The sequence below is a fragment of the Amborella trichopoda genome, chromosome 8 (genome assembly GCF_054954075.1).
Source record: "Amborella trichopoda isolate Santa Cruz 75 chromosome 8, AtrichopodaSantaCruz75HAP2 v2.0, whole genome shotgun sequence".
Lineage (NCBI taxonomy): Eukaryota > Viridiplantae > Streptophyta > Magnoliopsida > Amborellales > Amborellaceae > Amborella > Amborella trichopoda.
The window spans coordinates 45,135,835-45,149,746 of NC_142343.1; the positions used below are offsets into that span (position 1 = coordinate 45,135,835).

The 13,912-nt window shown below is 37.9% G+C and overlaps 1 protein-coding gene across 1 annotated transcript; it reads left to right on the top strand.

Moving 5' to 3' along the window:
- The first annotated feature begins 331 nt into the window (after positions 1-331).
- On the top strand, positions 332-13,804 carry LOC18432451 (reticulon-like protein B5). Its single transcript, XM_006842554.4, has 6 exons — positions 332-431; positions 2,046-2,260; positions 9,370-9,550; positions 10,359-10,500; positions 10,603-10,672; positions 13,454-13,804. The coding sequence occupies exons 2-6, from the start codon at positions 2,050-2,052 to the stop codon at positions 13,621-13,623; spliced, it is 774 nt and encodes a 257-aa protein (XP_006842617.1). The 5' UTR covers positions 332-431; positions 2,046-2,049; the 3' UTR covers positions 13,624-13,804.
- Positions 13,805-13,912: the final 108 nt, after the last annotated feature.

Sequence of the window (13,912 nt, forward strand, 5' to 3'; positions counted from 1 at the left end):
CCGTTACAATCCCTTTCAAAAACCGTGGGCATTTTTGTCATTTCTTCCAAAGACAAGAAAACCCTGAGAGAGTGGCCTCAGCATTCGTCAAACCCAAGGTTGTTTCAGTCATTTTGCACTTAACTTTCTTCCCTGCGTTTTGAAATTTGAAGCAGAAAAATGTCTTATTTTTCACTTTGCTATGCGCGCTTGTTGGGCTGCCACGTGTCCCACTGACGCGGCCATCGGACAGTTCAAATTTCATCTCAGATTATGCGATAACGTGGAAAACTCTGGGCCGTCTATTAGGTTATCCAATGTATATAAATAACCTTTTGTTTTTTTTGTTTTTGTTAAAGCTGCATCACAGTCTGCTTTGAAGCGGGTTCACATTCCAACCCTCAACTTCGTTCAAAAAGCAAGCGAGGAAAACCCTAACCCCGATCACATCTGTGAGTTTTTTTTTTGTTTATTTCGTCGATTGATTTTCTTGTTTGCAATTACAATTTCAGTGACTTTTTTTTTGAAGATCTTTTGTTTGTTTTGATTGATTATATTTTTGAAGTTTATTGCATTTTTCCCATAAAGGCTATTGCATTTTTTTTGTCTATTTTTTATTGATTGTTCTCGCTGTTTATTACAAAGGTTTTAGTGGTTATTTTGCCTTATTTTCGATTAATGTGGCCTGCAAATCCTTCAAAGGAAGCTGCTTTTTTTTTTTTAAATCCTAGATCTGGTTTTTCCTTTTATTTTGTTCCTTAAAATGAGCCTGGATCATCCGAACCGGAGCTAGCAATGAAACTTTGATTTTCTTTTTAGTTTCTGGAAAAATGGATGCAATAAACTGGTACGCATTGTATTCGAGCATCTGCATTTGATGTTTTTCTTTTGAGTTTTTCCTTAAAGACAGGTGGATCTGGCTTTAATGGAATTTACTTTCCCTTTTTTATATTCATGGACATGGTGATGTTTGCTTCTACTCTCTCTCTCTATATCTCTTTAAAAAAGCCTCTAAACTTTGGTGTTTCAAAGGATTGTTCTCTCCCTGTCTTTCTCTTTTCTTCTTTTATTTCTCTCCAGAAGAGCCTCTCAAATATGGTGTTTCAAGGGATTGGACCCTCTCTCTCCTCATCTTCTCTATCTCTCTCTTTCTCTCCGCTTTCATTTTTCTCCTGAAGAGCCTCTGAAATTTGGTTTTTCAGGGGATTGAATTCTCTCTCTCTCTCTCTTATATTTTATCTCTCTCCTCATCTATCTCTAGCGTCTAGGAGAGTATTTGAGAAAGGTTAACTTTATATTATTAATTGTAAAGTATAGAAAAACTCCGAGATGTGGTATAGGGGCAGCCCACAAGATGGGTGCTTAGAGTACAAAAGAGATAGGGAGAGCAGAAAATGTCCAGAGAAAAATTTTAAAAACAAGGAACCAAAATGACTGAAGTGACAATAAAATGAGGAAGAAGGAATTCTTTGCGCAATCTACATCATCTGGGGTGACTAAGGATCGAGCAACTTGTGGATGCAAAACTCAAAGCGAAGGCTGCCAAGTGAACAATAGTAGGCATGGGAAAGAAACAGAAAAATGAGTCTTTGAAATTTGGTTTTTAAATGGATTGGCGTTCTCTCTAAAATGTGATGCGTTGATGTTTTCTTCACTCAATGTCTTCTTGTTTAATAATTGTTGATTTTTCCTTCACTCTATGCCCGACCATTTATCTCAAGTAAAGCCTCTGAAATCAGGTGTGTTTGAGGGATTGTGCTCTCTTCCTCTCTCTCTGCCCCCCCCCCCCCCTTCCCCCCCCCCCTTCCCCCCCCCCTTTTATCTCTCTCTATGAGCCTGTAAATTAGTGCTTCAGGGATTTGGTTCACTCTCTATTTAAAAGTTGATTTGTTTCCTGTTAGGAATACTCTGATGTTCCTGTAAATTAGTGCTTCAGGGATTTGGTTCACTCTCTATTTAAAAGTTGATTTGTTTCCTGTTAGGAATACTCTGATGTTCCCTTTACTCTTAACTTCGTTTATCTCTTTTAAGAAATGTTCATAAAGATGGATATCTCTCTTGCTTAGGAATATGCCTGAAGGTACAGACGAATCAGGTTCACATGCGGAGTCCATAATGGAGAAGATTAAGGAGAAGATTCATGGAGAAGATGACTCTTCTTCTTCTTCTTCTTCTTCGGATTCTGAGACTGAGAAGCCGTCACTTTCAGCTGCAAAGGCAAAGGTTAATCGATTATTTGGTAGACAGAAGCCGGTTCATTCTGTTCTAGGAGGTGGAAAACGTAAGTCTTTTTTTGTTTTTCTAAATACCTTTTTCTATAGCTAGTGTATTATTATGACCTCTTCGGTTTTGAATTGAATCTGTTCTAGGGAAGTTGTTGATCTACACCATATTTTTTCTGTTTTATTTTAAGTGTTTGGCACTTCATGGTTTCTGCATTTTTTACTCTGTTATTTAAATGTTGTTTCCATGATTATTTATATGAATTTCCATTGTTTGTTTAAGGTAAATATTGGATTATTATCAATATCAATATTTTTTGCCTGATTTTTTGTGTGTAAATACCTTGTGGTTAAAATATTTCAGACATATTTATGCATTTGGGCTGTATATTTCTTTTCCTCATGTTGATTATGAATACGTGTTTTTATGAGCATGATGGGTTGAATATCAGTGTTATATGGACTCCGACACTAGTATCAATGTCTGGTGCCTTTCCCTGGTGTCTAGACTCTAGTATTTGTTTATAAAGGACCATGCAGGTAGTTTACTTCTTTGTTAATATGTTAACAACAAATGCATATAGCAGATATGCATAATGCTATACGTGTACGAAATGGGGCTTATTTTTATTGAGTCTAGGACAATTCACATTTGTATATAATAATAAACGTGCCATGGATAGTAGCATTTATACTTTTGGTTTCCAATGACTGCACAATTTAAATCGATGAGTATTAAACTTTCGGAGAGTACGATACAATTCAACTTTATGGTGCATTGTTTATTCTTTTTAACTTGTCATTGAAAGGTGGTAGGTACAAATCCCACACATAACTTGCACTTTATTGTAATACAAAATGCTGAGGTTTTGTGTTCCATTGAGATAGCTTCATACATGTGTTGATAATCCTTTTTGGTGTTATTATTCTTGAGAGATGTATAGATTGCGTGTCATTCCTGTGTTTGGGTGTGTTCACGGATATATAAGTGACGCTTTGTGTTAAAACATGACAGAGAAAACATGGAGTGCCGTGTTTTGTTCAATACTTGCTGCATTTACTTTTAATGTGCTTTATAATTATCATAAAAAAATGAAAATAACAATGATAATGGAAAAGGTGGAAATAAAAATTGTGGTTGGTCATTGTTGTTAAATGATTTATTTTGTTCTTCGTGTTGATGATTCGATAGAGGGACAAACTTCATTTATTTAAGAATTTAGAAATATGTTTTCTTGGAACATTCGGAGTTAAAAGTTTTTATGTACTTAAAAAAATGCCGTTGACGTTTGAGTATTGAGAAACAGGTTTTTCGAACCTTTTTACTCTCCTTTTAACATTTAGAGCTTCGGTATTTGTGTGCGTGCGCTTGTGCATACATGTCATGCGGGCATACGTGTGTGTGTGCAGTGTTGGAAAATTTAGGGAGTCCCCTCAGATTTGTTCGTATCACTTTGTCTTAGAACCTTACGCACCTGGAACTGAACATTTGAGATCGGACTGAGTTTGGCTAGTTTCCTATATCTTACCACCAAGTCCCTGAGATGCTTGGCCAAGCCTATTGGAGTTGACTTGGGCTCTAGACTAGCATATTTTGACTTGAGATCTGGTTATCCAACACTTTGAAAGTGAGAGAGAGTGGGCTCTAGACTAGTGTATTTTGACTTGAGAGAGATCTTGTTATCCAACACTTTGAGAGTGAGAGAGAGTGGGCTCTAGACTAACGTATTTTGACTTGAGATCTTGTTATCCAACACTTTGTGAGAGAGAGAGAGAGAGAGAGAGAGAGAGAGAGAGAGAGAGAGAGAGAGAGAGAGAGAGAGAGAGAGAGAGTATGACTTGTCTTTGCTAGGATCACATATTTGTCCATTTGATGTTTTTGCAATTTAAATGAGTTGTCTTTGCTAGGATCACATATTTGTCCATTTGATGTTTTTGCAATTTAAATGAGTTGTCTTTGCTAGGATCACATATTTGTCCATTTGATGTTTTTGCAATTTAAATCAGCCATCAATACTCAACATGCACCTTTGGGATTATTTGTTATGTTTCTAATAAGGCTCAATATATATAACTGTTGTCATGTAAGGCTTACTTTGTGTCATAGGAGCTATATACGAATAGCTAATGCTTTGCAGCACTAAAAATAGGTACATTTCGATCACTGTTGGTATATATCCTAGTTGATACTTTTTTGTACCTTAAGTAGCATATAAGATATTTGTATACCATACTAGCTATTGGGAGTGATATGTGTGTCATAGCCACTGGTAAATAGCTACTAGTGCATAGTAGTAGCTATTATTAGTGGTACATGGATATTCTATTTTTTGCTCATGTGGCACGTCGACACATATCGACACTTCGACATATGTTGACATGGAACTAAACAATGTCTGACATGTCTAAAGCATGTTAACATCGATATGGAGTTTGCACATGTGTATATGGTATGTTTAAACAGTTGGCACACGTTGTACTATTGAAAGTTTTATATTGTTGGGGCTAAATTGGTTAATCTAAACACTATTGCTTCAGTTGTATCTTAGGCTCCATAGATTTAGTATTAATGGCTTATCAAAGTCCATATTGTGGGACTTAAATGTATAAATGCTCCTCCTAACGGTGATTTGTTTTTATTTTTTGAAATCTATAGTGCTTTTATGTTTTTGAATAACAATGGTTATCAATAATGCGTTTGGTATAGTACAACCATGTTGATAGTCCTCTTGGTGATTAAAAAAATGAGAAGCCACTTTATTATATGCCAAGTCTTATGAGGTTGCAGTCTTGATGCTTGTGCGGTTGGCCCCCATATGCCGTTGGTGATGGGTACCACAAATAGGCTCCTTCAGCCATATTGGGGATTGCCCATGGACTAAGAGGGCCCCTGGGGTCGAGTGTTGCACCCCTTCGTAAGTATGTTTGTAGGTAGGAAAAACTTGATGGGCATGGGAGGCACATAGATTAGGCAAAGTAGCGCATGTCCACGAAATACGCATGTCACATTAGAATCAGCCCACCACCAGGCCACTGTCTTGCACGTTCATGCTCATGTGCATCGGCGGTGCTTGTACGAGCTGACACATCACCTTGTGAGCCGCGGTGTAGGCAAAAGTGCATCATCACACCCGTTGACACTAGATTAGCCTTGGGGCTGATGGTGCATCCTTTCTCCAAGTATGTTTGTAACTGTAAAAAAGTGGTTGTGGCACGTGGGTGGGCTAATTGTCATGAAATTGGTGCATTTGGGCATGAACTACTTGCCCCATTTAGGTGCTTCTCATGCACCTCCATTTTTTCACAGCTACAAACATACTTGGGGAAGGGCCGCATCACCTGACCCCATGGCGCCTCTTGGTGCAAGGGTCCCTCATGTCGGCTTATGGGAGCCTATTCGTGATGCGTTGCTGTCACGATGGTGCAGTGATGGGCCTTCGCCAGCATTGCAGCGCACTAGGTGATGTGTCTTGGCTCGTGGGGACCTGCGGTGCTAGGCTTGCACTGCGGTGGCACCGGTAGGTCTGGTACTGCACTTTCGCCTGCCCCATGGCCAAGTTATGTGTTTGGAGTCGTGTGAGCGTTGTCGGTGCGCATGGGCACATACAAGTTAAGATTATGGCCCGATAGTGTGGAGAAAATGGCAACCACAAGCAAGCAACAAGGACAACCAAAAGTGCAAAACAAGCAAATAGTATAGAGAATTTATGTGGTTTGTCTTAGATGTGACTACATCCACAGGTGAAGATGATCAATGGTTTCATTAGGCAACGGAAGAGAAAACAAGAAAGATAACTCTTACCCAAACAAGAAAGAGAGCATAACCAATCTCAATCTGTTACAATGCCTCTTAATTTCATATGCATTTCTATTGACCTTTATTAAGTCTCTCCCTCTTTCACACGCCTTAAAATTATTCTCACGTCTTAAGGTTTTTATGCACACATCATCTCTCTTTCCTAACAACCAGTATGTAAAAGGTTCTTGGCGTGATGCCTATAACATGAGGTTGTCTAGAATCCAAGAGGACCCCTAAAAAATCTCCACTTTGGCATCAAAGCTACCTAACGTGAGGTTGCTTGGAATCCAAGTTGACCCTCAACAATTCTCCACCTTCGCTGGATTTTTAAAAGGTATTCCATTCATTTTGTTTTCCACATGCACTGGCCACGTTAGCATATCATATTAGTCCATGCACCGTTTGAACTTTTGTAATGGAATTGACCTTGTCAGCATATCTGCGACAGTCTTCGGCAACCTGATATCACCCGAGGCTATATTCTCACAGATAAAATGGTACATAACATTAATATGCTTTGTCCGAGTTCTTTATTTTTGTTGTAAGTCCAAATCAAATATAAGTCATTTAAGCCAAACGACTTCTTTCATTGCTTTTGTAGCATTCATTTAGTATGCTTGAGTTGTAGGCAAAGCAACAATGGACTATAAGCTTATAGCATTGGCCATCAATTTATCGGAGTTCCAACAAGTGTAAGCGCATAAATGTTGCAGGCCTTTTGCAGTCCAAATTACTTGCAGAATCCACAATACTAACAACCTAGTGACGGGACTTGTTGCTATTGTCAAACTCCTTTTTGGGTTAACCATATAGTTGCTAAATACACTAACAACTTGTGAATATCTAGTCAAGTGCAAAGAGTCATATACATTAGGATCACACTCCCATAAGGAACACAAGGTATTTCTTATCGACATTTATATTCTGGGATAATGCCGTCGATAATCTAGAATGTGTTGTAAGAGGAGTACCCATAGTTTTTGAATTCTCCATCTCTAGTGATTGCCTTCTCAATGTAATAAGATAACCACAATTTGCGATACTTTCTATTTATAGGTGCTCCATAACCCAAATTTCTTTGCCGAACCTCCATCTTTCATTTCAAATTCTCTACCAATTTCGTAGTAATTGCTGGTCTCTTGTGAGTTTAAGCCAAGGTGGATATTTATCGGGGGTTGTCTTTGATTCCATGCAACCGCATGCTTGAGTATCAAGCTACTCAAGGTAGTTTGGGGTTCAGGCTAGGACCTTTATATTAGGTTGTTATATTGAGAGGTGATTAGGCTTGGATGATGATGATGAGATGATGATGGAGTGAGGTGATGGGCGTAGAGAAACTTTGGGCTCACGCCGGGTGGGGGGGGGGGGGGGGGGGGGGCGGAGGGAGAGGGAGAGATAGAGTCTTCCTAAAGGCGAATATATTACCATATAACAGTGCGGAACTTTGTGAGAGATTGAGATTGTGTGTATTGACTTATTAGCTTATGTAAGAGCCTTGTTGTATTCTTTCTTATCTGTTGCATAATTAGAATCATTGATCGTTTTTGCTCGTGGATGTAGTCATGTATGAGACAAACCACATAAATTTACCAATGTCAATTGTAGGGATCTCAAGAACCTTTTACTTGCAGAATATAGACCCTGAAGTATAGGGATTCCACTCAAGAACATGTACATAGGGTCACGCTTTATGAGGTGTGTATCAAATGGGCTACGTCCACCACCTCGGAAAGATAAAATATATGGTCTCGATGTGCACACACCAGGATACAACTTTCCCAACAAACACTATGAAAATATACTCCTTTTTTGTGAGTACCACAGGCGACTTTCAAAACTGACAAGTGGCCTTTACTCCGATACTTATGTAATACAAAAGACAACATTGAGAAGTTGGTTGCTTCTTGTTTTGCGTGATGTTTGACATGTGGTGACCACATTTTGTATATAGTATTAGTTGACTAAACATTTTACATACAATATGAAGCTGCTTCTTCCTGGAAGGGCATTTGTTTTTAGTTTTCTCCCTTTGACTATCCATTGAGATTTTGTTGGAAAAAGGCCGGAACCTCTGGCCAAAATTTCTTGATAATTGCAAATCTGTTTTCAATGAAATCAAGCCCTTAAGATACTGGTATATATACAACAGCTAATGTTGTATGCTACTAGCTACTTGTATCAGCATTTGAAACTGAGTGAGTTTAATGGGACTCTTGTGAGTCATTCAGTGCCAGAAGGTACTCGGCTCCTCGTTAAAGACGTTGGGAGCATGTCCCATCTTACTGTTTCTGAAAGTTTCCTAGTTAAACTTTTTAAGACTTGTCTGGCCCTCTTTCAGTCTCGTCCAAGATGACCAGCCTGACTCAGGCTAGGGACTCTAACAAGTCCCAGCCTGAGTCCAAGGGTTAAAACATACAACTTCTGTATATTAAATTAGTTTTGTGCCCATTGCTATTGCTATATAATAGTGTCTGTAGTTACTAGTTCATATAGTATTTATCTGCTATAGTTCCTTAGTTGCTATTGCTATTTTCCAGCAGCTTAATCCAACCAATAAAGGTACTGAATTTTATACTGTTGTATGCCGAATAAGATACTGGTGTATATACCATAGCTGCTGTTAACTGTTGTATACCATTAGCTATTGGTACACAGCTGCAGCTACTACCAAGTATCAGCGGCCACCAGCACATAGCTCCTGCTACTGCTATGTATTAGTAACTAATGCTTCTGTTCTATACCAGTAGCTATGATATATATCAGTATATAAGTTGGTTACTGAGATTGAGCCCTCGTTAGTAACATGATGTAGTTATCTACAGGTATTCATTAAGGTGTAGTGGGTACAAATACATGTAGAGCATACATCAATATAGTCTTTGCTTAAGAATATGTCTAAAGGCTGATGGAGATTTTTTGGTGATTTGATGGCAATGTTAAATAAGAACGACCTATTGCCACTTAGAAAAGTATAGTCGTTGCATTTGTTTGATCTTTGTGGGACCTTCCTACTTACTTCGCCTGTTGACACGTCCCAAAAAATAAAAAATATATAGTGTAGTCTGGTCTAGGGGTTATCAAAGATCACAGTATGGCAATTAGGGGAATCATTATTTCTTAAATAATGTTTCTTGATTCCATTTCTGGCCGTTTTTCTTCTGTCTCTTTTGAAGTAACAATGGAGAATAGTGGCTCGCACATTTGATTTTCCATGGTAACCGAGATTGATCTATTGTGACTTGACTTTCTCCTGCTGTATTGGAAGTTGATGCATGGGTTTTGCTTTTCTGGCTTGATTTTCTAACTTCAACGTCACTGTATGCTGCTCTTGTCCTTTAATCTAATTTTGGGGAATTGACTGGATCTCAGCTGCTGATGTGTTACTGTGGAGGAACAAGCAAATATCTGCTGGTGTCCTCGTAGGTGTGACTGTTATTTGGCTTCTTTTTGAATGGCTTGGCTACCACCTGCTTACTCTCATCTGCCATTCACTTGTACTCTCATTGTCTCTCTTGTTCCTCTGGTCGAATGCATCTGCACTTATCAACAAGTAAGTCACAGTACTAACGTCTCTCATCATTGCGGTGCAATTTATCCTTTGTATTTATCACATGTTGATATTTTGCATTTTATATTTGGGAATGTATTTGTTGAGATGGCCTGTGTTGGTTTTCGAATGATTTCAAATTACTGTAAATCCATTTCCACCTTTGATCCTTGAAATTTGAGCTCCAAAAACTGTGCAGATTGATGATCTCCTAAGAATTAAAATGGATGGTACAAAAAAAAGTAAAACAATACATTCAAATCATTATCTTCGGATTCATGATCGTGAGTGGTCTAGATGATAGACCTGCAAATTTTGTATCCAAACATTACTCCGAGATGGATTTTGGGAGGGTGGACTCACTGTAACTGGTGTGTTCCTAGGCCTAAATTGTGCACTTCATATTTATAAATATACCTTGAAATAGTGTTAGTCATACGTATGCCTCTTACTGCTATGTTCCATTTATACTCTCGTGTTTTGCCTGTCTTTTCTCTGCTTGTTGATGTTTCAATTTTGCATACTGATGTACTTATATTTGTATGTTGAAACATCATAGTTGCCCCACCCCCCGCCCCCCGCCCCTCCTCCTCTTTCATTTCCTCCCTCCCTCCCTCTCTCTCACTCGCATTCATTTCCTTCTTCGTTCCCTCCCTCTCTCTCTCGCTCTCTCATTTATTGCCTCCCTCCCTTCCTCTCTCTCTCTCTCTCATTTATTTTCTTACTCCCTCCCTTCTTCCCCTCTTCCTCTTCCTCTTCCTCTTTCTCTGGTTCCTGCAATTATAAACTGAGGTTGTGTTTGCAAATTTAGGTCCCCACCAAAATTTCCAGAAATTAACCTATCCGAAGATGTGTTTGTGAGCATAGCCGTATCTTTGACATATGAACTCAACTGTGTTTTTGCCACTTTACGGGATGTCGCATCTGGGCGCGACTTGAAGAAATTTCTTCTTGTAAGCATTCTCCTTTAGCTTCTTATGTATTTGTTTTTGTTATGTTTGATGTTTCTTATGTGCTCAACTAATGTCAGAGAAATATGCTCTTTGGTTTTGCAGGTGACTGCAGGCTTGTGGGTTCTTTCTGTTGTTGGAAGCTGGTGCAACTTCTTGACCCTCTTCTACATAGGTCAGACTCTATTCCCAAGCGTTTTTTTCTTCAATTATTTAATTTTCTTAGCTGTTGTACTGCAGTTGCATATTTATCTTTCATTCCTTGAATTGTAATACTTTTATGTATATGATGTGAACTTGTCATTAATCTTCCATGTGTAAAGCACGAGTTCTCCTCGGAGAGTACGTGTCAAAACAATAGAGATCCCGTCTGGTTTGGGCCATTCATGTATTAGTAGTCTTTGTATTAAAGTAAGGTTCAAACTATCGTATTGGGTAGTCTTGGAGTTCAAAACAATTGTGGTGAACATACACATTATATAAACAATTTATTTTAAAATTTTAATGTGTCTAACTTCTTTTAGAATCGACAAAACTAGACATTTGTTTTGACGGTCTAAATAAATAATATGTTCTATATGATTTACCCTTTTTTTAACATAAAGAAGGCATTTTCACCTTTTAGATTTTGATGTTATGGTATGATGGTAGGTTACATGATATGATGTATATTATATTATGTATTATATATCACATGATACGATATATATTTCATGGTATGTTACATGTGATATTATATGATATGAATGATATAGTATGTTTACATTTACATCATTGTATATTATGTTATATTAAAAAGACAAAAGAGGCCCATGTGAAGCCTCTAATAATATTATAAAATATTATACCACAGTATATGATCTTATAATATATTATATTTTAATAACATGTTATATTTGTATACTTTTATATTAGGTGCAATTTTGGAAGAGATATTACGTTGCATCTTTGTAGAAGTTCGGAGTAAGGTGGAACTCAAAGTACAATTATGGTGGTCTTGCGGGTTTAAAATATTACTTTTAAGTTAGAAATTTTTTTTATGTTTGTTTTATTTGAAGTAAAGAAAATATAGGTTTTTATTGTTGGCTCTGGGTCTGTTAGAATTGGACATGAGCGTTTAGGGAATAATATACATTCTATGGTGGACGTAAGCTCTTTTCTTTTTTTTTTGCTGGGTCGAAGAGATTTTGTACAAACTGATACATTTTACCTAAGCTCTTTTTTTTTTGTTTGGTGGGTCAAAGAGATTATGTACAAACTGAAACATTGAAATTTCTGTGACATTTCGATGTAGGTTTGAAACTCGACACAACTATCTTATGAACATTTTATTTTTACTTTGCATTTTATTTTTTATTATATTAAAACATAGTATATTATATAGAGAAATGATCCTATAGGATCCTCTCCCACCCATGTGTGTAGGACCCCCAAAAGATCACCATTAAAGTTGGTACGGATCTCTAGAAAAGTCAAGTCCCACACCCATGTGATAACTTTTTTAGAGATCTGTGCCAACGTTAATGGTGGTCCTTTAGGGTCCTACACACATGAGTGGGGGAGGGTCCTATAGAATCATTACTCTATTATATGTTACCTAAGTTATTTCATATTACTATGTAATGACATCTTCTATATGTAAAGCAAGAGTAGAACTCGTAATCTCTATATATAATATATGAGATGGCCCAAACTCAAGACGGAATCTCTATTGTTTTGACATGTAATTTTTGAGGAGAACTCGTACTTTACATAAGAAGATATATATTGTACTTTATCGGATCATTGATCTGGATCGGCAATCTGGCCGATCCAGACTTGGGATTGGTGGGTGGATGATGATCCACCCCAACGATCCTCTTTTTAGAAGTTGCATTGGATGAGGTTTTCTTAAAGGGAAAAGTTTATATAAGGTTGCAACCTTAAAATGTAGAATTACAGATGCACCTCGAAAATCAATCAGAAAGGTTGTTTAATGTTGAAAGACCCTCTATTTGATCATCTCGATATCGAGAAGTATGAATATAAAAAAAAAAAAATTGAGTCTCAGAAATATGGCATCGTGCAACACATTATCTAGGCCGTTCATTTTCAAGATTTTCATATGTTTATAGGTCGGCTTGATTTTAACTATTTTTGGAGTTTAAAATCTTCTAATTAGTTATGAAAATAGATTTTAAGATAATTCTAAGAATGTTTTACAACAAAATTACGTGTTACGATAAAATTTGGAGGTGCGCCTTAATTGGATTGTTTAAGGTTGCAACCTTATAGAAACCGCACCCTTTCTTAAATCTCTCTACTCTATTTGAGCACCCCATTGTATATAGAATCGGGTCTTAGTCCATGGTAATAACTAAGCATTGGATATAGTCAGTGTCTTAAATGACAATGTCTCTGGGTCTGGATTCAGTTGAATCACTTGGATCCATCAGGGTGTCAGGTTCAGATACTTTACCCAAAAATAGGGACAAGTCTGACCCAGAATTCTTGTTTATTACGTGTTTTTTTCATTTCGAGACTCCCTGAGGGATGCCTCTGCAGCATTAATTCGACTGTGGCAGAGTTATGGCCTAAGCCTCTAACGCCTCAGTCCGAGTTGGGCGAGTCCTATTCAGACAGCAATTTTTAGTTAGAGGAATGTGAACATTATGAAAAATGGGAGAGGCTCGTTTGGGACCCCGGTTTTTTTGGCCTTGGGATTGCCTGGCTCCCGATCTGGACTGACTTGGGCAAATCCGCCCAGTGAACCTCCAAGCCCGCCTCTTCTAGCATATGACCCAGAGAAAATGTCGCTCCCTTGCTCCTGATTTTGCGCACTCTCTTTCTCTATTGTTCTCAATTTGTTTTTGAAATCTTTTTTGGTCGCCCTCTATTGTTTTCAATTTGTTGTTGAATCTTTTGGTCTCTCTCTCTGTCATTCCCAATTTGTTGAATCTTTTGGTGTTTGGAACAGTGTTTGTTATTCTACACACTGTGCCGGTGCTATACGAGAAGCACGAGGATAAGGTCGATTTTTTTGCGGAGAGGGCACTGGGTGAGGCAAAGAAGCAATACAGAGTGGTGGATGCCAAGTTCCTTCAGAAGATTCCCAAAGGCCCTTTCAAGGACAAGAAGCTCCACTAAACACCCTACCCCCCCTTATCCATCACCCACTTCCGTAAAGCTCCCCATTTTAGAATTTGTTTTCCCTGCCTTTTTTTGGGCTTTATTTGTTTTTGTTTTTATGGATTATTATTATTATTATTAATCTGAGTTTTGAGTTAGACTCGAGGATTGCTCTTGCTAATCATGAAAATTTCCTACATTCTCTCTCTTGCTACCTTTGAGGATTGCTTTTCTTAATCATGAAGTTTTTCTACCTTTGCTTTGTCCTCTTTTGTCTCAAGATCTTTGAATGAATATGTAGATGGGT